Source organism: Elgaria multicarinata, chromosome 6 (assembly GCF_023053635.1).
Source record: "Elgaria multicarinata webbii isolate HBS135686 ecotype San Diego chromosome 6, rElgMul1.1.pri, whole genome shotgun sequence".
Lineage (NCBI taxonomy): Eukaryota > Metazoa > Chordata > Lepidosauria > Squamata > Anguidae > Elgaria > Elgaria multicarinata.
Window position 1 is genome coordinate 93,113,449 of NC_086176.1, and position 27,692 is coordinate 93,141,140.

Consider the following 27,692-nt stretch of genomic DNA (forward strand, 5'->3'; position numbering starts at 1 on the left):
TCAGAGCTGTATATAAATCACAGAGACAAAGGTTGAGGAAAGCACTGACAGAAAATGGTTAACATGTTTTGTGCACCAAGGGGCTATTTTTCATAAAGCAGAATCTGTTATAGTAGCTACATATTTATTTATTTATTTTATTTAAGCTGCATCTATACTGCTTGACATCCCCCAGCTATCCAAGCGGTTTGTGTCTGAGGTATTAAAGCTTCAAAGATGAATGAGATGAGCATGAGTTGAATTAAGGATGCTTCCAGATGAAGTGCTCCTAACAGGAAAAAAGATGGAGGGTGCTGTGAAGAAACTTGGGAGGCTATGAGTGGAAGATGACAGGGTCTGGACATGCCCCCTCCTTATAGAATTCCATGAATGAAACAGGGTGATTGCAGAATAAAAGCCTGTTCTGGAAGTCCCCTTAATTACAAGCTATAAAATGCGAGCTTCATGCAGGAATGTCTGGAAAGAGAGCAAACAAATCAATCTGTATCATCTCCTGTATGTCTCTTTATCCAGGTGAGATAGGCTTTCGTGAGACGAGTATAGATGCCAGGGTATCGGGGATCACCACATAAAGGTCCACCAGAGGAGACAATACCTCTTTGTTCACCATTGCAGATCAAAGGACCACCAGAATCACCCTGGAGAAAAGCAAGGGAGACAGGATAGTGTTATCATTCGCGAAAGCTGATATATATATAAATAAATATCTTTGGTCATAATGTTGCAACAATTAAGCATGTATTGATTTTAACAAAGCTTTTAACTGAAATGACAAATGCAACACAGCACCCCCCCAGGGGTATAGGTAGTATAGTCTCAAACGTCTATAAATTTGTTAGAAGTCAGAATATACAAAAAAATGTAACATAGCATAAATAGAACACAATCCTATGCGTATTTATTCAGAGTTAAGTCCTATTTAGTGGGTCTTACTTCAATTAAGTGTGTGTATAGCATTCTAGCAACTTAGAGAACTATCCTATGCATGTTTACCAAGTAAGTCCCACTAGGATCGGTGGGGCTTACTCTCTAGTAAATGGGCTTAGGTCTGGTGCCTTAAGATCCTGGGAGCTGGAGGACTTTTCTCTCTTCTCCATTCCTCTGCTGCTTCATTTTACTGTAAAGATTTAGTTAGATAGTAAGTTTTTTCTTCTCTCTTTCTCTTTTAAATAGTGTTTTGTTGAATTACCATGTAAATTACAGTGGTACATAAATAAATAAGTTCTAATGATTGGTCTTCCTGTTGTTTTAATTTCTAAAGCTGCCTTGAGTCCCAGTATTGGGAAAAAGGCAGGAAATAATAATAATAATAATAATAATAATAATAATAATAATAATAATAATAGGATTTCATGTAGGAAATATGGATTTTACAGCCTTAACTCAAGGCCTGGTGCCCCCAATGCTGCTGTGGTTTGCATTCTCAGTTCTGGGCAAAATGCCAAAGATGAAAGTTCTTTCACATTCTAATAAGGATGGCATGCTTTAAATTAGATTAATCAGTGGAGCAATCAATTAAAACTTTAATTGATTAATCACTGAGGGCTCAGGTCTTATAATGAGAGCAGTTTTTCATTGGTGGGGCTGCATGTTCAGCCCAACCAGTTCTGTTTGTTTGTTTACTTGTAGAGGGACCTTTGATTCTAGTGTGCTCCCATAATAGGGAATGAAAAAGTTCACATTAAAGATGGACCTTCTTTCTGACAAGAAGGGGTAGATTTGGTTTATTAACTTGTAAGTTACCTTACACTTTCTTCAATATCTGAAATGGCTGTATATGAGATTTTTGATAAATTGCAAGTTTATTTAGTTGATTCATCAGCCAAGCAATTAATAGGCATATCATTAAGTTATTTAATCCACTGACAGCCCCTCACAGGAAAACAATTGATAACACTCTTACCCCACATGAATCCTTTCCTCCTTTCAGGTCCCCAGCACACACCATATCGGTTGTCACATAAGGCCGAGAATTGTAGTGTTTCTTGTCATTGCAGATGCGTCTTTCAATGATGGTTACATTAACTTCCTGTAGTTTCTTAGTTGGTTTCTCCTGTCCATTGTAAGTATCTCCCCATCCAGCTACTAGACACTGTGTTCCTGCCTTGACATCTTTGGAAGAGGTAGTGCTGGAAAGCTCAAGGGTGTTGACATATCGGCCAATCTTTGCACTTCCCTGAAGCTGTACATATAATAAAGCAAAACAGATCACGGGTGGGGAATGTCAGGCCCATGGCACTACTACCTCACTCTACCCATTCCTTTTCCCTGCTCCTCCACTGTTTCTGAACAGCATGAGGGGTGGGAGATGGCAGGGAGGGAAGATTTAAATCTTCCTCCTATGAAAGCCTGCCCTGTCATTGAGGTCATCTGAGGGCATGCTCCTGGTGATTCCACATAGACCTACCCTCTGATTGGAATCCACCTGGGGAAGAACCTTCAGGGTGGTAGCCCCCCTCCTATGGAATTCCCTGCCTCTGGAAGTCAGGCAGGCGCCAACTTTGTATTTATTCTGGCACCTCCTGAAAATGTAATTCCAGGAAGCCTGCCTTTAATGACCAGCCATGGTTCACTTTGCCTTTTGCCTTTTAAAAAAACTATTTTAATGGGTTTTTATTCTGTTTTTATTTTATTTTATCTTGTACACTGCTCAGAAATTTTGAATGGGGAGCAGTATATAAATATTGTAAATAAATAAATAAATAAAATGGGGATACTGGGGCACCATATTTCCAAAGCAGCAAGCTGTAGTCTTCCTGGGTAGGGGAGCAAAGCCTCTGGAAAGAAATTCATACACAGAGGCCTAATCTACACCAAGCAGGATATTGCACTATGAAAGTGGTATGGAAGTGGTATATAAAAGGCAGGAGCCACACTACTGCCTTATAGTGGTATTGAAGTGTACAGACCACTGTTGGGGCCAAATGACACATACCATATACTGCTTTCATAGTGCTATATCCTGCTTGGCGTGGCTCCTGTCTTTTATATACCGCTTTTATACTGCTTTCTAAGCACAATATCCTGCTTGGTGTAGATTAGGCCAGAATTTTACTTGTGGTCCAGATGTGTCATCATCTATTTGTGACCCTCCCATGTCCTCCCACCACTTCTCCCATCTTTTTTTCTTACCACAGGAAGCCCATTAAAGAAAGAAAGATGGAATAGCTGCCCAGTTTCTTTTCATTGGCAGCATTAGGAAACATCCATCTGGAAGCACGTTCAGTTAAATGATTTCATGGTCAAGCATAGGCTGCAGAGATATTAAATTTGTCTTTTGTCCACAGAACTTTCATGTCTTGTTTAAAAACGTACCTTTAAAAGCATTATGTCATTTTTGCTTGTGACTTTATCATAGTCTGGGTGAGAAAGTACTTGAACAATTTTAAAGCGCTGTTGCTTTCTTTCTTTTTTAATCCATGAATGAGCACCAAGAAAAACTCTTGTTTTCAGCCTGAATTCTATTTCTCTTCCCCTGGAAAAATAAAAAAAGCATAAAGCTTTTGACCACAGTGAATCAAGCAGTAATATTCGCTCTTCAGTCAATTTGTGTCACACTGCTATTTGTTTTGCATTGTTTTTGATTTTACAATGTTTTCATCCTGTTTTTTTCATACATTGTCTTCTACTTATACTTAAGCTACAATCCTTATGATAAATTTACTAGCATGCCAGCCCCATTAGATACAATGGATCTGAGTAAAAGTGCATAGGATTGCACTGATATTTATCCATTTGGAATTACATTTGTATTTTATAGTAAGTTTCCGCTAACCCATAATTCCCTCTATTGTTGGGAAACCACAGGCTATGGGGCACTGCATAGTAAAATATGAAGAGAGCTTCAGTTTCTGGGTCCAGATATTTAATACCTAATGTATTATAGGAACAGCTGTTTTGACAATGAAAAATGGGGTGACAATATTTAAACTGTGCTTACTGTTTTCAGATAGTTTTAGAGGGATGCCTTGAAGCTCAATTGCAAGCTGGTGCAAATATGAGTTTTAGTTTTTAAAACCTTTTGTCTTTGTATTATTATTATTATTATTATTATTATTATTATTATTATTAATTTATATAGCACCATCAATGTACATGGTGCTGTACAGAGTAAAACAGTAAATAGCAAGACCCTGCCGCATAGGCTTACATTCTAATAAAATCATAAAACAATAAGGAGGGGAAGAGAATGCAAACAGGCACAAGGTAGGGTAAACAGGCACTGGGTAGGGTAAAACTAACAGTATAAAGTCAGAACAAAATCAAGTTTTAAAAGCTTTAGGAAAAAGAAAAGTTTTTAGCTGAGCTTTAAAAGCTGCGGTTGAACTTGTAGTTCTCAAATGTTCTGGAAGAGCGTTCCAGGCATAAGGGGCAGCAGAAGAAAATGGACGAAGCTGAGCAAGGGAAGTAGAGACCCTTGGGCAGGCGAGAAACATGGCATCAGAGGAGCGAAGAGCACGAGCGGGGCAATAGTGTGAGATGAGAGAGGAGAGATAGGAAGGAGCTAGACTGTGAAAAGCTTTGTAGGTCAACAGGAGAAGTTTATATTGGATTCTGAAGTGAATTGGAAGCCAATGAAGAGATTTCAGCAGTGGAGTAACATGGTCAGAGCGGCGAGCCAAGAAGATGATCTTAGCAGCAGAGTGGTGAACAGAAACCAACGGACTGATGTGAGAAGAAGGAAGGCCAGAGAGAAGAAGGTTGCAGTAGTCCAACCGAGAAATAACCAATGCATGAACAAGAGTCTTGGCAGAAGAGACAGACAAAAATGATCGAATCCTGGCAATATTATACAGGAAAAAACGACAGGATTTAGCTACTGCCTCAATATGAGGAATAAAGGAGAGCAAGGAATCAAATATAAAGCCAAGACTATGAGCTTCCTTGACTGGAGTAAGTGTAACATCATTGACAGTAAGAGAGAAAGAGAGATGAGGAGAAGGTTTAGGAGGAAAAACAAGCAATTCAGTCTTTGCCATATTAAGTTTCAAACGACGATGAAGCAACCAAGCTGAGATATCTGAAAGACATGCCAAGATACGATCGTGAACATCAGGAGAAAGATCCAGAGAAGAAAGATATAATTGTGTATCATCGGCATACAGATGATATTGGAGGCCATGAGATTGAATAAGATTACCCAAGGGCAACATGTATAAAGAAAGCAACAGCGGACCAAGCACCGAGCCTTGCGGAACCCCTACAGAAAGGGGAAAAGAAGAAGACGAGCTGCCATTAGCCAACACGCTGAAAGAGCGACCCGCTAGATAGGAGGCAAACCAATTATAGACAGAGCCACAAAATCCAAGGTCAAATCACAATGACTGTGTAATTAAGATGCATGTATCAGACATTACACTTTATTATTATTACTGATTGTCAGCCTGATTGTGAGAAAGTATGAACCTACATTTGTTAGAATGTGCATCTCATTTCTTTTCTGCAATTTATTCTGCATTATAACAGCATTCAGACATGGCGCTGGTGATTCATGAGAAGTTCACAGGCACATTTTGGTATCATGTACAGTATCAAATGATGTCACCTCCTCTCTCCTGGCTGTTGCATTCTTACTCACTGCTTTGATCTTGGGACCGGATATTTATTACCCACATTCCCCTCCAACATTATGATTTCTCGTTCCACACGGCCACCAACCCATGATTTGCGGCGTTTTCTTCTCCTTATTTATTTATTTATAATATTTCTTGTCTGCCTTTCAGGGCAGAAAGCCTCCCAAATTGGTGTACAGCACAAAGCTCATAAAACTGGTAAGATATTAAAAATGATAAAAACAGAATGAAAACAGTAAGAATACACTAAAAATAGCAATAAAACAACAATGAGAACAGCAATAAAACCTGCAACAAAATTAGCAATAAGAGCAACAAAAGCAAGCATTTTATTTATTTATTTATTTATTTACAGCATTTATATACTGCTCCATATCTAAACAGATTCTGGAGCAGTGAAGGATAAGAAATAAAAGAATATAAGGAAAGGAAGGAAAAGAACCTCTCTTGCAAGCACTGAGTCATTACTGACTCTTTTTGGGACGCCAGCTTTCGTTGACGTTTTCTTGGCAGGCCTTATAGCGGGGTTCTTTGCCATTATTACCTTTCCCCCAGCTAGCTGGGTACTCATTTTACCGACCTCGGGAGGATGGAAGGCTGAGTTGACCCGAGCCGGCTGCCTGAAACCAGCTTCCACTGGGATCGAACTCAAGCCGTGGGGAGAGTTTCGGCTGCAGAAATTGCTGCTTTACCGCTCTGCGCCACAAGAGGCTCAAAAGAATATAACACCATATTAAAAATACTCTTTTTAAAAAACAGAGTGACAATAAAAAACATGGCTGATCAGTCAATGAAGGCTTCCTGGAATAACAGCTGTTTTCAGGAAGTGCCAGAAACAATACAGTGTTGGGGAAGGCCAAAGGCCACCACATGCTCCAGCACCTTGCCCAAGAATGGCAAATTTGATACCGGGCAGTAATTTTCTGAAACCGTAAGATCTAGTTTAGTTTCCTTCAAAAAGGGCCTCACCATTCTTACTTTCAAAGCTGCAGGGACTTCATTATCCTTCAAGGTGGTGTTTACTACTGCAGAAGTCCGGGTACCCAGCCCAGCTCTGGCAGATTTCACAAGTGATGATGAACAAGGATCCATCCTTGTAACTTTCATGGATCCTATGCCAGGCAACTACTATTAACAGCTCACACTAATCTATACTAAGCAGGGTATTGCACTATGAATGTGGTATATAAAAGGCAGGAGCCACACTACTGCTGTATAGTGGTATGTATTTATTTATTTATTACATTTATATACCGACCCATAGCCGAAGCTCTCTGGGCGGTTTACAAAAGTGAACATTAAAACAAATATACAAAATTTGAAACCATTAAAAGCATAAAAACAACAATATCCTTTTATTGAAGTGCACTGACAACTGTTGGAGTCCATCGACACATACCATATACCACTTTCGTAGTGCTATATCCTGCCTTCTATATATTGCTTTCATAATACAATATCCTACTTGGTGAAAATTAGGCCTTAGAAGCAAATTCTTCTAGGTAGCTAAACAAGGCCCAATATGCTGGCCTAGACGACTTTGAGAAGTGATGTGCGAAGCAGAAATATTTCTCAAAACTTACGGATAACAATGGGCTGCTGTTAACACCCAGTTCTTTTTTATCAAAGTACCTCCGCAGAATAAATCTGAATGATGAGACATGTTGACGAGGGCAGCCATATAAGGTCTTGAGTGCGGAACTGATTCTTTACCTCCGATTATATCTGCACAGTGACCTAAATCGAAATAAGTCATGTGAATCAGGCTAACAAATTGACTAGAGGAAAAATAATGTAATGGTATAAATGGTAAACAGGCACATACATACATACATAATAGAGAAGGAATATCAGTGCAACTTTCCATAGCAGTTGACACTGGCTCAGTGGAATGCCCCAAATTAGAACATCATCAGATGTTTCTAGAGTCCAGTTCAACAGTTTTGTCATGGCTGCTGCTCGTTCATATGTCAGCATCACACCCCCTGGGACATAGTGGTCCTGAAAGTCTCATGACAGAGCACATGTTTTGCATGCAGAAGCTCCAATTTCAATCCTTGGGATCTCCAGATAGGGCTGGATGGTGTGCCAGTGTATTTCACTTGGGGCTTCTGTTTCAGGCCGTTTCAATTTCCCTCCCATCCAGGTAATATAAAACTGGACAAAGGCATGAGCACAATCATCTATATGAAACTGCTGGGAATGGTCATTAGGGGATTGGGGAAATAATGCCCAAACCCAGCTTTATTTCTCTGTAACATCTGAATCAGGAGTACCCATGCATGTTCTGAACTAGGGTGACCATATGAAAAAGAGGACAGGACTCCTGTATCTTTAACAGTTGTAGAGAAAAGGGATTTTCAGCAGGTGTCATTTCTATGCATACAGCATCTGGTGAAATTCCCTCTTCATCACAATAGTTAAAGCTGCAGCTGTCCTCCTCTCTTTTGTATCTGGTCAAGAGGGCAGGACTCCTGCAGCTTTAGCTGTTATGATGAAGACAAAATTTCACCAGGTGCTACATGCATTCAAATGACACTTGCTGAAATTCCCTTTTCTATACAACTTCAAAGATACAGGAGCCCTGTCCTCCTTTTCATATGGTCACCCTATCTGAATGTGGTGATGGGTTGGATGTCTGGATGTGGTGATGGGTTGGATGAGGGCCAACAAACTGAGACTAAATCCTGACAAGATGGAGACTCTATGGGTGGGTGGATCCTAGTTACAGGAAGTGCAGATTTTGCCTATATTACACGGGGTTGCTCTCCCAAAGAAAGAGCAGGTATAATTTGGTAAACCTCATGTTTAGATTGCTACACTGTGCTTTATGTGGGGCTGCCCCTGTGCATTGTCCAGAAGCTGCAGCTGGTGTAGAATGTGCTAGTAGCCAGGATACTGAGTGAGGTTCTTGGCTGTGCTCATTGTATACTAGTCTTGAAGAAACTGCACTGGCTACCTATTAACTACTGAGCCAAGGACAGGGTCTTGCTGTTGACATATAAAGCCCTGAACAGCCTGGGACCACTTTACCTGGCAGATCACCCTCCCTACATGTATGCAATCAGTAAGATAATCAAAGAAGGCCTTGCTGGTTGTACTGTGACCTGCAAATTGCCATCCTGCACCAACCAGGAAGTGGGGTCTTCTGTTTGTGGTGCTCACCTCATGGAATGCTCTCCCTGCTGATATTTTGGAGGTGCCAAATATGGTAAATAGTATATGAATACTACTACTACTACTACTACTACTACTACTACTACTACTCGTATCCAGATATAATGTTGCTGCAGATGCATTTGGGGCTCAGAAAACTAGAATGAAAACAAACTGGCGAAATTAAACATCACTTGTGTAATAAAAGAGATGACATTCCATTTAATCCATTAAATATTTTGCTGCATCTTACTAACATTCCAGTTAATAAAGAACATCTAATCTTAATCTGGAATTTTTGAAGAGCAGCAAAACTTCTACTTGTTCCCTCTAGCATTCATTACTAATTCTTTTAACCAGGAGATAGTTGACCATGTTTTGCAAAATTGCTGAGAGGGGAGGGGGTAAGTCTTACTGTCACCCACCCCCAAGTAAGAGGGGCCCCACTGCAAGCACTCTGCTGAAGGCCACCTTGAACCTGGAGCCGGCCCTTCTTCCCAGCTACTGAATGTATCAGGGGTGAGTGTGTGGTTAAACAAACAAACAAACAAAACATCACTTACCGCTCTGTGTTCTGAAGAAAAAAATAGCAGCAGAGAAAGACAAGACACGGAAAAGCCCCATAATGGCTGCTCTGAGATCTCCCCACAATGACTTATCTATGCGTATTGACTATGTGAAGGAAGTGAGCTGTGGTTTTATTTCCTCTTAGGGTATTTTTTTTCTCATTTAATTCTTTTGAACTTACTCTGCTTTTTGCCCCTCCCCTAGCCAAAGCAATACTTCATTTCACAGATGTGTTTGCCAAAATTCTTGTCAGGAGCTTGAAAAAGTAAAAACTACAATGAACCAGGCCATAAGTGCAGAAGGAGAAACCTGCCCTTTCTACTAAAATCAAGCAACAATAATATTGGTGACTATTATCAAAAACCTAGGAAAATAAGCGGTAACTTTCAAAAGTTCCTAAGCAAAATATGTTTAAAATCAAAGCACCTCTCTCTTTGTCCCAAAGGAAAACCTTCTGTGGCACAGCCTTAAGTTTCAACATAGCTATTTGAGAAAAGCCATAAATAACAAAGAAAATGAAGATGCAAAGTTAGATCCTAACATATTTAGAAAGCAATCCAGTGGTCCCTGGGACAGGGACCATAGGATGGCCCAGAAAACCCCTTCTGAGGTTGGAGCAATTTCATGGTCCCTGGGTCAGGGACCATACGATGGCTCAGAACCCCCTTCTGAAGTCAGAGACAATGCTTCGACCTCAGAAGTGGGAGGCAGAGATTCAACCTCTGCCCCACCACCTCACAGCTAGCATGGAGAGGACCTCACCAACTGCCTCTCCAAGATTCTGGTGGGTGTGGAAGCGATAAGATGGGAGAGGCCAGGATACGATTTATCCTGACCCTCTTCCAACCTCCTTTCCTCCCTCTCTGAAGTGCCCTTGCTAGAAAACCCATGTAATGAAAACAAAGGAGATAGGAGTACAGGGAGGCAAAGTTTGCCTCTGCTCCTCTCCACAACCCTGCCGGCTTCAGCCTGGTATGGCACAGAAATCTCAGAAGCCTCCAAATTCGGGGTCTCCTCAGCACTACTTGACTCTGACCTACTTGCTCCTTTGCTAACCATCACCCTCATTAGTTTTGCATTATTTCATAACCAGACAAGAACAGTTCAGAGATAATCTCTCTCTCTCTCTCTCTCTCTAATTTGTGAACTTTCCAGGTGTAGAATTATCTTCTGGGGACAATTGCTAGCCTCCATGGAGCTCAGCTGAGAGGCATATCCATGCTTTGTTTCACCTTCATGTTTCCATGTTTTCTAGCACTGGGGCTGATCTCATGACATTACTGGCATATCATCCTCAACTTTGTATTGTCAACTTTCCTCTATCTCCCCTTGTTTCCAGCAGTGCAGAAGAAAACCACTTTGGCGTTTGTGAGCCAGTGTTTTAGCTCACAGGAGGTCCAGACTTTGTGGGACTTATCTTTGTCCGCAGAATCCAGAAAATAAGTCCAAAAATAGTGGTTAACTAACAGGACTTTTTGTCTTGAAACATCTGGCGGGCGCAAGGTTGGAAGAGGCTCAGTTAGGAGATAGCCTTGGCCTCTCTGTGTACTTGAATGGGGTCTTCATCAGAGCTTGTGAAGGTGACCAACACTCCCAAGGCAAGGTGAGGGGGAAGAGGGGAGTATGTGTGTATGGAGAAAAAAACCCATCAGTTTACAGTTAGAGTTAGACAAGGAGAGAGTGCTGGGAGTTGGCTCAAAGCACCAAGGCAGTGCAGGTTGGAGTTTAGTTGGAGTTGAGACCAAACAATAACCTTCCGGCAGTGGCTCCATGCCAGTGCTGAGGCCACTTGTTCCTTCCACCTGTGCCACAGGGTTGCTGCCTCTGGTTTGAACGCTAGCTAATGGACTTTAAACCAGCACCTCTGCCTCTGTCCAGGGTCCTGAACTTGTCCCAGCACCTAGTTGGCTCTGGAGCCCTGGAATGGCCTTTTTCTATCTCATTTGGACTGTTGCCTCCATTGGTGAGGGAGATCATGATGAATCCAGGACAGCAATGTACCACATCATCACAACAGCATCGTATCATTGTGGCATCTGGGAAATAGGACTCAGTGAATACAGAAAATTAAAATGTCAGCATATTGTATATAAAAATGTGAAGAACAGGGCCCTGTCCTTCCTGGTCTCTCTAAAAGAGCTCTGTTAGTTAGCACATTTGAGGGCATCACCTGGCCATTGGTTATCTCAAATTGCTAGCGCCAGACCTGGGACCCAAGGCCATGCCTGCCCAGGCTAATTGCGAAGAGTGATCCCAGCTGTTCTGGAGGGGGATGTGAGTTCTTGCCTGGGAGGGGGGCCTAGAAGGAGCAGCTTGCCCAGTGATTGGCTGATGTCAATCAGCCGAGGGTGCCGGGGCTGGGAGGAAGAAAGAGGGGGGGTCTCAGTGATGCTTGTTGTCTCCCTGGGGGTCCTTTGCTGCATGGAGGATGAATGGCTGGCTAGCTAACTGAGGAGGGAGATCCTGTTTGTGGTAACATATAGCTCAGGTCAGCAATTTTTTGCTTGGGTGTGTTTGATAAAGGCTCTCTGTCACATTAAAGGTTCTCTGTTTTATTGTATTTTACTGCATTGTTGTTCTTATTCCTTTTAACCCCCCTTTTTATCCATTTTACCTTCTCTACTTCCTTCTCGTTAATAAATTGCTTTAAAGCTTCAAAGCTGGGCTGGATCTACACTACTGCTACACTAGAGCTTTGGCTATTGGGTGGTATAAAAATGTAATAAATAAATAAATAAAATAAATAAATAAATAAAGTGCTTTATAACAGTTTTGACAACTGTATATGGAGTGTGTCCTGGGCCCCAACAGTTGTCAAAACTATTATAAAGCACTTTAAAGCAGTAGTGTAGATCCTGCCCTGGTGTGTTTACTTCAAGGTAACTCCTGGTGCTGAGTCCAGTGTCTGCTGGTTGAAGGTGGGTGTCTGGCTGTCTGGTTGGGGATTCACCTGGTCCACCTTGCAGGGAGAGTGTATGGATTGCGCCTTCCTTCACAGAAAGGATGTGGGATTTTGAAATGATCATGTATTGATGGGAAATTATTTTTATAAAGCTGATTAAACTGTGTTTGTTCTGCTTTCAAAAACTCATCTCACATTACGACACAATTTGGCTGTGGCTTTCATGTGCCACACCTTAAAACAAGGGTGGGCAACAACCACTGGTCTGGGGGCAATATCCCCCCCTCCTCAGAACTCAGCAGGAGCTGCACCTTTCCTGGACTGCTGAATTTGCTGCTGAGATGTGGCAATGTGGCAGCAGCAAAGACAACATTTTGCCATTAAGGCACATGGTGAGCATGCAAGTCATTTTAAATTAAAATGACACTATCCAACGCATCCAGGGAGCACATTTTAGTTTAGAACAAAGCAAGACCTTGCTGCATACTTTGTTAACACACAATTGCAGATTGTTTTTGCTGCAGTCTTGCTGCCAAATTTCAGTGGTATGATCAGTGGGTGTTGGTGAGGAAGCTCATGCAGCCTACAGGATATGTGTTGCACATTCCTGACTTAACACTCACAACAAGGCCACAGAGCCGTCCAGGAATAGGTATAATTTCTAAGAACTGAAGGGTGCAGGTCATATAACTGACCAGGTATATCGATGTGGTTATGATGGAGAAGAAGTGTGTGGTCTGTCATACCTAAAACATTTCCTGTATTGCTGTGAAAATGGAGTGGTTTGGTTAGTTTATCATTTCCTGCTGAGTGAGAAGGCTTGAGTTACTTAGGTACATGTAAGTATTGGTCTGTATGGAAATTAACTTAACCTGCAACAGAGAAATGACATGAATTAAGCACGCACCCACTCTTCTTTTTACTGTTTTGCCTATTGTTAAATTTGGTTAATGCAAACCGTAGCTTGGCAAACGACGTCTCAACATTATGCATTCAATAAGCTGTGCAATGGATTCAGCCAAAGCCCGAGCTGAATTGGGACCCTTTGGACCATTTCTGGTGCTTCCCAAAGTGATGCAGCCTTACTTACTAAGTGTCCAGAATTGAAATTGGACCGGCACAAGGCTTCGTTGTTGCAAACATTGGCCATGGCTAGACCAGGCCTATATCCCGGGATAGTCCCAGAATCATCCCTGTGCATCCAAATGACACATTGGGGATCCTGGGACAAGGCAGGGATGAGCCCTCCATTTGCCTGGGATAATCCTTAGGTCTAGGTAAGGCCATTGTCTCCTCTCCAAATGATATAAGAACATAAGAAGAGCCCTGCTGGATCAGACCAAGGGCCCATCTAGTCCAGCACACTGTTCACACAGTGGCCAACCTGCTGTTGACCAGGAACCCACAAGCAGGACATGGTGCAACTGCACCCTTCCACCCATGTTCCCCAGGTTTAAATGCAGATTACAAGAGGCAGGCAGGGAGGGAGGGAATGCAGATGAATGGTTGGCATGTCCATCTTCAAATCCTGGGACATGTTTTATGAGGGACAACAACACCTGTGATGAAAAGTATTGAACTGATGAGAGAACAAGTAATGGACTGTACTAGTAAGCCAAGCCTTAAACTTCTGTGCATCAAACGTATTGACCTGGTTCGCATGACATGTCAGGCTCATTGATGTTTTTTCAGGTGTTTTTTTTTTTTAACCCAGGATGGCCCGTGGTAAATGCTAAGTGACATTTTCAATAAGAAACCCCCAATGGGGAATATCAGGGGGTTGCCATGTCATGTGAGCCCAGCCACCAAGAGATATTTGAGGGTTAAACACAGTGGCCAGGTTTGCATATTCAAAATGTCACCCAGCATGTGCCCCAGCTCATCATGGGTTAAACAGCCCCCAATGAACATGGTGTGTTGTGTGAACTGGGCCATTGTTTTATGCTCCCCACTTGCCTGAGTGCTGAGAATGTCCGAAGGCAGCTTCCACGATGTGTGCAAATTGCTTTATATCTGCAGGCTGAGCTGTGGGCTGTTCCCTAAACTTTTTGTGCATTTTGGGGAAAGGTTCTGCAATTTGCGCAAATTTCTGTGAAATCATGACTGAATTTGCACAAATTACACAAATTCGGCTGCACTTTGTGCAATTTGCTCAGGAATTTGTGCAAATTGCAAAACCTCTCCCTGCAAAAGTGCAAAATTCCCAGAAAATCTGTGAACTCACCCAATTCACTACAGATTGAGTTGGGAGCCACAGCAGTAATAGAAACAAAGTCCGGTGTGTGTGTGTGTGTGTGTGTGCCGAGGAAAACCTGTCTAACTCCACACACCCCAAAACAGATTTCTGACATCCCTAGTATAGATGGAGACTATGCATTTCTGCAAGAAGTAAATCCAGTGCCTCCTCTCAGATCTCCAGAGAGGGAGTGCTGGTTTTATTTTATTTTATTTGTATTTTTTATTGAGTTTTTATGGATTAAGTTTTTACGTTAATTAAGAATTTGTGTGTTATCTGTACAGCACCATGTACATTGATGGTGCTATATAAATAATAATAATAATAATAATAATAATAATAATAATAATAATAGGATCTATTTCAAAAACACTTCTATTGTTCTCTTCACACACAGATTTGGTTAAGTCGGCTTTTTTTTTTTTTAGTACAAGAGATCAGAGTTTCCCAGATTACTTCAAACTGTAAGTTTTATTTTCATTGAGCTATTCCAGCAAAGTACACCAGTGCAACAAAAAGGAAGAGATTTTAGAAATATACGAAGAAAAGGAAATTCAGAGCTCTGTCGATAACACACTTGTTTTTTCTCCATGAAATTCCAAGCCCTGTGTCAATGGAGCTTCCCCCTATTTTAAACCCCCCTTCGCAGAGGAGAGGTGGAAATTTGCCAAGAAAACAGGTGAGAGGGAACGGTTTAACCCCTCCCTCCTAGAGTGCCATGGCCCCAATCTGAATCAGGGCCATATGCACTTGCATGGCAGGAAAGAAAATGAGTACACATAACTCCACAATACATGCTAGACAGAACGTTTAGTTTCATATTGTCTGAATAGGGCCTTTGTTAAGCACTGATCTTCCACTGATATCACTAGAGCTTAGGTGCACATAGGTTTCTCTGATTTGCTCCCTGAGTGTTGAGTCCAGACTTAGTTGTGTTTCAAGTAGACTCGTTGGAATCAGTGATATTGAAATTAATTATGATTAAATTATTCCATGGGTTTCAATGGGTGTACCCTAAGCATGACTACATCTGGATCCAACCTTATTATGTCTTGTATGTTCCTGCCAGCTATATCAAAGGTGCAGTGGATTGTGGAGAAAAAGTACTATCTCCTTTTGCTTCTGCAAGTGAAGAACCTGACATCAAAGGGACAATGTTTCATCCTCAAAATTGAGCTAACTACTTTGCTTCCAGTGACTTTGATGGAAACATTATCCTTGAACTGACTTAATTTAAATTGCAACTAGGCTAAAGGATGAACTTGAAGTGGAGGCTGTTCAACTTTCTAGGCTGGAATTTCAATTCCACACCTTATCTATGTGTGTGTGTGTGTGTGTATGATGAACCAGTCAATGGGCCTCTTGTAGACCCAATGGATTGAATATTAGAATTGGATTTCAGAGGTTGGGGTTCAGTTCCTAGCTCAGCATTTATATCCCATAGCTGGTCTCAGGTGAGGTTCCATCTTTCTCTTCTCCATCTGTGAAAATGGAAGTTAGAGTGGAGCTGCAGAGATGAATGAGATGTCCATAAACTAAATTGCAAGCTAAAAAACCCTGAAAAGTTTCATCAAGAAATATCAGGAAAAGAGTATCATAGAATCAATGTCAATTAGTGTCATTCTTTGTGATTGTCTTTATCCAGGAGAGATAGTCCTTTGTGAGTCGAATATAAACACCAGGGTATCTGGGATCACCACAGTTTTTAACAAAGGCGATGATGCCTCTTTGTTCCCCATCACATATCAAAGGACCACCAGAGTCACCCTGGAGGAAAAAAGGAAAGGAGATGGATGAGGTTACCATTCACCTAGGCTGATATCTAACACATGCCCCTCTTTGGTCATAAAGGGGGTGTCTACATGATGCTGCCTTCACTGCTGATCCCCCTCAAAAACCCACAGCATCGCAGTTGCGAAGCGACAACCACAACTGCACAACTGTGGAATAGCTCAGCAGTAAAGAGTGGGAAAGCAGCAATTCAACCCACATTCGCAACACTGCAGTTTCAAAGCAGCAGGGCTGGTTCTCTTCCCCACTCCTGTACATGGCAAAATGCAATGGAAGGCAATGAGTTACTTCTGGGTAGCCATGATTAGCTTTCTGCTCACTACAACCCCACACCATACTACTTTCCCTTCGGCTCATATGCGCCTGTTTCCATGAGCCCATGCCAAAGCCAGCTGAGGTCACACGGGCTCCCAAACTGCACTGAATCCACAGTGACAAGAAAAAGAGGGTTTTTTTTGGGGGGGGGAATGGATTTAGGGCTTCACAAATAAGAAAGTCATTGACACAATTGACTTGGGGGGTGGAGTAGAACCAGAGTAAAAGTTCTGTGTAGATGTCTTTTTAAGGAACTTTAAAAAAAAACCTCTTGATTTTAGCAAGCCTTTTAATTAAAGAGTGCATGCAAGACAGCATAACCAAGATGCTACAGTATAGTTAGTGATGGATTCAACATTCATGTTTTTGGTGGCCTGAAATAAGTGAGAAGACTTCTATAAAATTGTTAGAAGTCAGGAAATATCACATATTAATCACAAAGGCTCTTAGTTCTAGCAATAATTATCCGAACGAATCTGAATTTAAAGCTTTCACGAAACAAAGCTACACAGCTATAGCCTGAATATTTAGTCTTTTTGGACAAGATCCCAAGCATGGCAGTTCAGCTTATGTTACATTTTTGACCAAGGCTGCATGCCTTAATCACCAGTAGATTAACATTTTAGTTGTTAAATCAGTAGAAGTTCAGTTCTAATAAGAAAAAGAAAATATGTGGTGGGCTTACAAGTTGAGGCTGTTTTGATTTCCCTTGAGGGCTCTTTTGGGTCTAGTGTGTTACCACAATAGGGATTTACATTTTTAAAAGTTAAAGATGGATGGAAGTTCCTTCCAATGATGAGTGGTAGCTTATATTAAATTGCAAGGGATCTCAATCTTTTGTTTATTTCTGCATTTATATCCCACCTTTCTTCCTCCAAGGAACCCAAGGCGGCGTACATAATCCTCCTCCTCTCCATTTTTATCCTCACAACAACAACCCTGTGAGGTGGGTTGGGTTCAGAGTCTGTGGCCTTAGCTAGACAGGGCTTTATCCCAGGGCAAACCCCAGGATCATTCCTGTGCATCCACATGACGCACAGGGGATCCTGGGATCAGGAGGGATGATCCCTCCCTTGCCCCAGGATCTCACCCTACACTTTGGCCCTGGTTTTCCTGTGGTCTTGGGTTGAGCCCAAGATGGCATAACGTGTGGCTAGTTGTTGCTGGTTGACCCAGCTCCGCACGATTCTTTGCATGGAGCCGGGAGGAGTGCTACGCCCATCGGGGGTAGGGTGGGGGGAGCAGTAATTATTTTTTAAAAAACAACAACAACATTTACCTTTAGGTCACAAGCATTTATGCGCTTCTTTCTCTTTAAGAATTTTTTTAAAATGGCGGGCACAATGCCTCTCCTCCTGAGGTCATCGCGCGTCGATTGTAAACAGAGGAGGGATCTCGCGTTAAACACAATGCGAGATATTCTCTCTATCGCGTGATAAAAGGTACAGTAGGTCTAGCTAAGGCCTGAGACTGCCCCAAAGTCACCCAGTGGGTTTCCATGGCTGAGTGGGGACTAGAACCCGGATCTCCCGACTCCCAGTTTGACACTTCAATATCTCATTCAATCGTCATTCAATATCTCAAGACATTTTATTGAGGTTTTGGTAAGATACAAATGTATTTGATTTTCATAAATTGGTCAACTAAAAGTTCTTTAATTGATTGGTGAGGAGTCGGCATGTGGGCAGAATTGGTTAAAATGAAAAAGGTCTCTTACCCAACATATATCCTTCCTGGTTTTCTTGTCACCTGCACATACCATACTCATTTTCAAAGGAGGCTGAGAATTGTAGTGTTTCTTGTCAGCGCACAAATCTCTCTCAATGACAGTGACATTAGCTTCACGCAGTTGATCAAACCCCTTTCTCTGACTAATAGTTCCCCATCCAGCTATTAGACACTGAGTTCCTGCCTTGATGTCATCGGTTGTTTCGGGAAGTGGAACAGTAGTGTGATCAACATTTTTCTTTGTGTGAAGCTGAAGGAATGACAAAAAGACCAGGTGGTACTGAGGAACAGGAGGCAGCCACCAATTCTGATGCATGCTGTTTCAGACTTGCTCTTATGTTGACGCATTGGGCCAGGTCAGGTGATACATTTCCCTCTTCCATCTCATTCTTGTGGTGGAGAGTGAAATTGCACCTCCCCACTCATTGCACCTGCCATACCTCCAACATCCCCAGATGTCCACACATAAGTCTTATTAGTGGTGTAGTGGGACCAGGGCTCACAGTGTTGAAGCCCCAGGACTTTTGGATTAGGAAAGATGATATCTACCATTCTTTTCTTTTCCCTCTGAGCTTAGCTGCAATCCTCCAAGGTTCACACATGAAAACCCACACTCAAGGTTGAGTATGGATTGAGTGTGGATTGTTATTGAAACATGGGTTATTGTGTTGTCTGAACCTAGCCATGCTAACAAAACATGGTTTGTTATCCACAAACAATCTATGTAGAGAGCCCATGCTCTATTGTTTGGTTGAGAATTGTGGGTTGTTTGTGGTTAACAAACCATGGTTTATTGGCATGGCTGTGTTCACACAACACAGCAACCCATGTTTCAACAACCACCCTCAGTTCAAAGACAACTTTCAAACCATGCTCAACCTTAGGGTGACCATATGAAAAGGAGGACATGGCTCCTGTATCTTTAACAGTCTTATAGAAAAGGGAATTTCAGCAGGTGTCATTGGTATGCAAGCAGCACCTGGTGAAATACCTTCTTCATCACAACAGTTAAAGCAGCAGGAACTAGAGTGACCAGATACCAAAGAGGGCAGGGCTCTTGCAGGTTTAACTGTTGTGATGAAGAGGGTATTTCACCAGGTGCTGCATGCATACCAATGACACCTACTGAAATTCCCTTTTCTATGCAACTGTTAAAGATACAGAAGCCATGTCCTCCTTTTCATATGGTCACCCTAGTGTGGGTTATTGTGTTGTGTGAATCTAGCCTGTTCACACTTCATGCTAAACCATGAGGGCTTGTCTTCATGGGTGGTCACAGAGTGGCTTAGCATGACGTCTGAACCCAGAGTGGTTTTCCTATTGTGGTTTGTTTTGCACAAACAAGCCAAACTGAGAAACAGTGGCTTGTAGTAGGGTTGTTTAGGGTGGCTTATTCTTAGGGTGGCTTAGTATGACTTCCGAACCCAACCAAGTGATTTTCCATTGGTTGTTGGGCTGGCCTAGTGCCAACACCCCCCCACCCCCCGCCACTTCTTGCAATCTTGCTAGTGCTGCAATCATTCTCCCTCAGCCCTTCTCAGCCCCAGGAATCTTGAAGAAAGGCCACTGGTGAGTTCTGCTCAGAATGCTCCCTGGCAGAAAGTGCTGGTGGTAATGGGGGAGACGGGTGATACCCTTTACCGATTCCCCCTTCCATTACAATTTCATTGTTGATTCCCTTCTCCCCTGACACTCTTCAGTCCCTCCCCACATGAAAACATGCTCCGCTCGATTGGAAGCTATCCATGGAGGGAAGTAGCCCTTCCACTTACTATAAGGTTTCAAGCCATTCTGGAGATATTTGTGGTTTGAGGATCAAGCAAGTAATCCCAAGATTTTACTGAAAGTATAACGGTAAGCCTGTATTATTATCTCCATTTAATTAACTAGTTCAGTCTCAGCCAGTATTCTTCATGTTAAAGCAAACTACTCACTTGATGAGTAGGATTTTTTTTATATACACAAATACTGATTCATCTTCACTTAAAAGAATTACCTTCAAAAGCATAATGTCATTTTCGAATGTCTTTGGATTAAAGCCTGGGTAAGAAAATGTTTTAGTAATGTTTGCCTTATGTTTTCCTTCCTCTTTTTTAGTTAGTGAATAAGCTCCAACAATAACATGCGTATGTTCATTCCTGAAAAGATAAACAACATGGACAAATTTACCACACTGCACTTTGCTTTCCATTGTGCTGAACTGTTGGATTTACACACTCTTCTTCACCCTGTGTTTTTAAAATACATTGTCTGAACTTTGGTAATGTCTTCTGAACCACATCCTCAATAAAGAACAATACAGATTCCGATACACTATTCTTTTGCATTGCTTAAGAAATCAAAACCTCTTGGAATATTGCACAGTAAACTATGAACACATAAGCACCATTTCTAGTTCCAGATATCGAATGTCTTATTTGTAATTTAAAAATATATATACCTGGCTCAGTTTATTTTTATTTTGTGAATATGATGTTGAATCCAGGATCTGCCTTCCACAACAGGAAGGGAATGTCTTTCCACTGATTTTTTTTTGGGGGGGTCCCTTCTCATTACAGTTTACTCCATTTAGCAGGATTCCTTACTCTCAATGAAGCTTTCCCAGTGGGCTGGAGAGGTTGCCATCGAAAGGAAGGACCAGGGGGATCCACTTCTGCCATTGCAGTTGATCTAGCATTAATCTGGATCTAACCTATGATTCTTAGATCACCTTTCAGCTGAGACGTTCAACTGAGCAGCAAATACAACGATAACACGTATAGACTAAAACCAGCACTAAAAACTGCAATATAAACAAGACGCAGCAGGAATATTTTTTTTCTGTTATATGTCTGTTAAATAAATTATCTGTTAAATTATCTCTCATAATACAAGAACCAGGAGCCATCCCATGAATCTGATGGTGGACGATTCAGGACAGATAAAAGGAAGTACCTCTTCACACAGCGCATAGTTAAACTATGGAATTTGTTACCACAAGTTGTAATGATGGCCACCAATTTGAATGGCTTTAAAATGGCTATATACTACCTCTAGTATCAGAGGCAGTATGATCTTGTGGGTTTCCCATAGGTAGCTGTTTGGTTACTGTGTGAACAGAATGCTGGGCTAGACGGACCCTTAGTCTGATCCAGCATGGCTCTTCCAATGCTCTTACGTCTGGGAGAATAGATGACAGAGCTGGTGTCAACTGAGCATCCCTGGAAAAAGCCTACCATAAGCATAGTGGTGCCACTGCATCTCTTTCCTCATTGGACATGAACAGCCACAGCTGGTCTTTATATCAGCAGATTAGGCCTGCTGGTGTTACCACCCAGCTCACTTCTGCAGAAGCTTTTGATGCAGATCTTAACAAATGGGTGACCATATGAAAAGGACATGGCTCCTGTATCTTTTACAGTCTCATAGAAAAGGGAGGTGTCATTGGTATGCATGCAGCACCTGGTGAAATTCCCTCTTCATCACAACAGTTAAAGCTGCAGGAACCATGCTAGAGTGACCAGATACAAAAGAGGGCAGGGCTCTTGCAGGTTTAACTGTTGTGATGAAGAGGGTATTTCACCAGGTGCTGCATGCATACAAATGACACCTTCCCCTTTCTATGAGACTGTTAAAAATACAGGAGCCATGTCCTCCTTTTCATATGGTCACCCTAGTTAATATGATATAAGGGCAGGGAGTCCTTCAGATACTCTGATCCTAATCCCTGTAGGGGGTTGTAGGCTGAAACCAGGACTTGAATTGGGTTCAAACTGGAACCCAATTTTAATATTGGAAAGATATGTTCTGAGCAGCCAGTACCAGATTTGGCTGCTATATTCTGAACTTTTCCAATAGTTTTCAAGGGCAGCCCATGTACTATGCTCTTGTTGGAATAAGCAAGTGTCATTAGTTTAAACCCACAAATCCCATCAGGCCTAGCCAGCATAGCCAAGGGTGGGGGATGATGTAGCCAAAACTTCTGGAAGACCATATCCCTGGTCTAGAGGTTTATAATAAAATGCAATTCAAGGTGTGTTTGCAAACCCCAACAACAAAACCATGTTAGACGGTTCTTTCAGCATTCATGACCTAGTGTGAATCGAGAAAGAATTCTGTGTTTGAGTGATACCAATTTGGGCAACTTAAATATAATGAGGCTGTAGAGACAGATGATTTTGTCAAAGAGCTAAGAATAAAAGTGCATCATTGTGAGTTTGCCCCTTCTGTGGATGGAAGCAGATGAGCTTCTCCACATTGCTTTGTTTTTAGGAGACATCTCCTGACATCCAAATTTCCCATCCACAGTTAGATTTCTTGTGCCACTTGATCCCAGCCCAAGTTACTTATATAGGGTTTTTGGGGTGTGTGTGTGTGTGTGTGTCCAGTTAAGCTTCTTGACTCCTTTGACAGGTAACTGCTTCCAGCAGCTCACATGAAGAAAAAAATCCTGGTCCCTGACTGAGGAATGCCTAACAGGCTTGCCTAAAGGGCTCTTGAGAACTAACAGCAGGAAAAACTTTGTACAAAGCATGAATATTTCTCCAAACTTACGGAAAACAGTGGGCTGCTGTTAACACCCAGTCCCTTTTGATCAAAGTTCCTCCACAAAATAAACGGTCTCCTTTGAAGAGGGAAACCATGAATGGTCTTGACGGTGGGAATCTTTCTTCCTTTTCAAATGGACCTGCAGATTGACCTGTGGAGAAGCCGTTCTAATCAGGTTGGATTGTATCATCTACTTTGAACTACAGGTTAGCTCATGAGAAACAGCATAATTGCATAAAGAATTAGCAAAAGGCTCCGGTGTGGTTGCTACCCATGGGTTTTGTCAAGTGTGTATGTGTGTGTGTAGGGGGTAATTGCATGGCTGCTGTGAGGCAATACTAAAAAAGAAGAGAACATGGCAGGATCTACACGTCTGCTTTAAAACATTTTATAACAGTAGTGACAACTGTTGGGACTCAAGACACATTCCATATGCTAGGGTGACCATATGAAAAGGAGGACAGGACTCCTGTATCTTTAACTGTTGCATAGAAAAGGAAATTTCAGCAGGGGTCATTTGTATATATGGGGAACCAGGTGAAATTCCGTCTTCATCACAACAGTTAAAGGTGCAGGTGCCCTGCCTTCTTTTAAATCTGGTCACTCTAGGGGCCGATCTACACCAAGCAGGATATAATACTTTTAAAATGGTATGAAAATGGTATATGTAATGTGTCCTGGGCCTGAACAGTTGTCATAACCATTATAAACCGTTATAAGCAGTAGTGTAGATCCTGCCTAGTATAGCTCCTGCGGCTTTAACTGTTTTAAACAGCTTTAAATGAAGAGGGAATTTCACCAGGTTCTCCATATATACAAATGACACCTGCTGAAATTCCCTTTTCTATGCAACCGTTAAAGATACAGGAGCCCTGTCCTCCTTTTCATATGGTCACCCTACCATATACAGTTTTCAAAACATTTTCAAAGTGTCATATCTTGATTGGTGTAGATCTGGCCTGGCAGCTCTGAAGTGTTATATCCCCTGAGTGCAAACAAGGAGATTTGGGGTTTGCCTATTTTGGGTTTCTTATCCTCACTCCATTCTGCATCACATGGCAATCCAGCAAAAGTGAGAAACTCACCATGAGCTTCTTCAGACAAGCATTTTATCACATGCTCATGACTGGCCACTCATGGATCCTGTCCTGTGTGTCTCCCGCTCCATTTCCCAGTTTTAGTGATTTTTTTTAAAAAAAGGCTCAGAAAAGCCAACACTTCTGATATATGTCGCTATTTCCTGCCATGTGCAGGAGAAGTTCTGCCACAAAATGGTCACTAGAGGGCACTGCTCCATTAAACCACATTGAAGCTGTACAAGCCAGGTGGACACTTCTCTTCCTGCATTCTCCCACCGTGTAATTGGAGCTTGTTACAGAAGCAGAAGAGATGCAGCTTCAGACCCAACAGTAAGGAACGCAATCCCCCCCCCTCCCCGCATCTAAAGGAGCTCTATATTTGTTGGGACCATGACATTCTGGGATAGTTCTGATACTCAAGTCCCCCCACCCAAACAACCATCCTGGTGGTCCTCAGCAATACGATTGAGATTACCGTTATCAGTTCATCTAAAGACACTGTTTGGCAATGAAACGGTGAGTAAAACAATAAGATCCTAGAATGGCCATGAGGGATTAACACTTGAGATTGCATGGTGGAGTGGTTTCAAAGAAGTTCTCGGGGACCACATCCCAGTGGTGGATAGGGCAAAAGGGGCAGAGTTGGAGGCAAAAAGGGTGAAGGCAAAAATACACCAAGTACGTGCACATTTTTGCTTCCATCTCTTACTGCCAGAAACTAAGGGCATGTCTAGATGACTGTTTATCTTGGGGATCACCCTGGTATCATCCCTGTGCATCCACATGATGCTCAGGGGATCCCAGGGGCAGGGAGGGATGACCCCATTCTTGCCCCGGAATAATGGGCACCACTTTTGTCCCGATTTTTCCCAATGTGGCACCTGTCCTGGTTTCATCCCAGCTCCTGGCAAGTAACTGCGAGGAACCAGGAGCTAGGCATTGGGGGCGGGGGAGTGGGAGGTTTTTGTTTTTGCCTTAAAAAATAAACATACATTTTTTGTAGGAGCGCTCCTGCACTCAGTCCTGATAAAACACACACACACACACACACACACACACACACACACACACACAAATGGTGGGTGCGATGTCCTCTTCCTCCTGGGACATCGCGCGCACGTGTAGACTGAGGGGGAGAATTTCGTGATCGTCATATCATGAGATCCTCCTCCTCCACCCCCCTCATCTAGCCATGGCTAATGCCTTTGGAGAGACATTTCAACCTTTTAGAATGGGGAAAAAAGCTGCACAAAAGCTGGGAAATCAGAAAATGACCAGTGGTTGGGGAAGGGGGCGGAGCCAGGGGAAGGGGGCGTGGGCACATGAGGAGGGCTAGATTTGGCTCCTGGCCGTGAGGTTCTGGAGGTTTGGGCTCATGTATCATTCTAGAACTGAGAAAAGTTATATTTAAATCTTTGTTTTGCCACTATACTGGGTTGCCTTTGACCCAATCATTTGGGCCAATGGGAGATTTCCCCCAAAGGCAGATAGTAACTTCAGAACAGGGATTTAGTTTAGCAATGCAGCAAGGGAGAAAAAAAAGTTAATTTTTTTCTCCCTCCCTGCTCTGATCCCATTCATTATCAATGCCCCCCACTCCACCCCAGCTGAGGCAATTTCCATTTTTAAGATACTGCACATTAGGTGAAAAGACTCCTGTGTGTGTGATAGTGTCAGTCAGCGCCTCTCTAGAAGGTCTTAAAACCCAGGGACATTTTATGGGAGAAGGTAGTTTGGTCCCAAGCCATATAGGGGAAGAATCCACACATGTATTAATACCATTTAAGAAGAGTCCTTTTAATGAGGAATTGAAATGTTTCAAAAGCACCAAAACGCTAGTGAAGAGGTATGCCCTGTTTGGTGTGCCCTGCTATCCTGCACTATGGAGAGTGGTTCAGAAGCTCCTGGTTGCATTTCCAACATCATATTTGGTGGAATGTGGTTTTAGTGTGGTCTGCCTACTTCTCTCCAAGCAAAGAAATCGACTCCAGATTACTAAACGTGGTGATTTAAGACTCATGTTAAGTGACTTTAAAGCAGACATTGGGAAACTGGTATCACTTCATCAAGCCCTTCCATCACATTAAGAATTTACAGAATAGTGAGGTACTCTTACCCTAGTTACTAAATGTGATATCTAATATTCTTGCTAAATGACTATCAGACTTTGACAAGATGAATTATATTTAATTGAATAAACTAAAAAAATGTAATTGGATTTTGAATAAATATTCCATTAATTGTTACTGTTTTGAATTTTATTGTTATTATCTTCCTTAGTGGGTTGTTGAAAACCGCTATTCTGAATAATGATTTTTATAGTGTAGGGTAGGGGGCACGGGGCATGAGTTTGTGGAACCAAGGGGGCGGTGACCTGAAAAAGTTTGGGAACCACTGGTCTAGAGTCTACTTCATTAGATGCATGAAGGGTTATCCTCAGCTGGCAGATATAGATAGATAGATAGAGTGTGTGGGTGTGTATGGGTGTGTGTATGGGTGTGAGTGTGTGGGTGGGTGTGGATGGGTGTGGATGTGTGGATGTGTATGGGTGCGTGTGTGGGGTGGGTGGGGGGTGTTTGGGGTGCGTGTGGGTGTGGATGAGTGTGTGGGTGTAGAGAAAATGGAGGGAAATGTTGCAAATGTGGGGGTCAAATAGAAATGGAATTCAAAAGGTTCAGTCTAAGATGATTCGTTTAAAGCAAGCATGCACAAGCTGCAACTCCCATGGCCTTAATTATATCCCCATGGGTGTCCTCACCCCCCTCATTGCCAAATTTGGCCTCCCCACCCCACCCTACCCCACCCCACCCCAGAGAAGTCTCTCTACTCCCTCAGCCAGAGATCCTCACACACCGATTTCCCCTTCCTTGGCATTTCTAGCAACATACATGGGGGATAGGGTGAGGGGGGATATACATAGAAACAAGAAAGTACTTACTTCTCTGAATTCTGAGGAGAAAAATGGCAGTGGAAAAGCACAAAACAAAGAAAAGCCTCATAGCTGCCTCTTTGTGTTCCCCCACAATGAGATCTCTAATACAGATTGAGCATCTAAAGGAACTGGGATTTCATTATTTCCTCTTCTTAAAGGCATTCTTTTATCACCTCAGAAACGTGAAATCTCTACAATGAGATTTTTTCTGAAGAGAGGCATCAATTCTAGGCGTTAAGAGTCTGAAGATTTCCCCTAGATTTCAGCATGTATCAACAGTTAACTATTCAGCCATCAGCTATAGAGAATTAAGGAAAGAAAGAATAATTGTTGCAGCTGTAATAGTGTGTTCATTAAAAAAAAGTACTTTAAAGTTGGCTGAAAATTGCAATCCTGGAGAAAGAATGAAAACACCCACTATTGATATGATTATGACATCACTGTTCTGTTCCTCCAGCAACTGCTAGAACTATATGATGGGATAGATGTTCAGCATTCTCTGACACAGGTGCTTTGACAGGTAACAAGCCCAAAGCATTCAGCCTCAGTGATCCCTGGTTTCAAAGTAGGATGGATGTCTTCCGAGTACTCTCCTGGGTACTCAGTTCAGTACCAGAACAGTTTAAAGGGCTGGAGAGGGGCAGTTGAAGTAGACTATAGAAATCCTGATTGCCAGTTTTGAGTGTCTGTATTTTATGCTGTGCACTCAGGTCAGATTATGGATTCTGTTGGTGTACTACTCACCCCACTCCCCAACAGTCTTCCTGTCCGAATTGATGGAGGTGGTTTCAGATTTGGCGTTGGGTACACCCAGAACAATGGTTCTGGAGAGCTTCAATATCAATGTCAGGTCCACTAAGGACTTCATGGGTGCCATGACAACCAT

At 42.3% G+C, this 27,692-nt stretch overlaps 1 protein-coding gene across 1 annotated transcript; it reads right to left on the reverse strand.

The window, feature by feature from the left end:
• Nucleotides 1–27,692, reverse strand: LOC134400453 (mite allergen Der p 3-like). Its single transcript, XM_063128785.1, has 8 exons — nt 27,551–27,692; nt 22,802–22,934; nt 20,265–20,406; nt 18,258–18,518; nt 16,053–16,201; nt 3,316–3,475; nt 1,904–2,182; nt 1–638 (listed from the first exon to the last, which is right to left on the reverse strand). Exons 1-8 carry the CDS (start codon nt 27,690–27,692, stop codon nt 477–479), a joined length of 1,428 nt encoding a protein of 475 aa, XP_062984855.1. The 3' UTR covers nt 1–476.

What these genes read in the sequence shown, in the direction of transcription:
- LOC134400453 (XM_063128785.1), bottom strand. Translation starts at nt 27,692, where the DNA reads ATGGTTGTCATGGCACCCATGAAGTCCTTAGTGGACCTGACATTGATA. An exon ending in CCAGGAAGGATATATGTTGG is followed by an intron (nt 16,202 to 18,257) that starts GTAAGAGACCTT and finishes TTTTTCCTCCAG; the next exon opens with GGTGACTCTGGTGGTCCTTT. An exon ending in AAGACAATCACAAAGAATGA is followed by an intron (nt 3,476 to 16,052) that starts CACTAATTGACA and finishes TTATTTTTCCAG; the next exon opens with GGGAAGAGAAATAGAATTCA.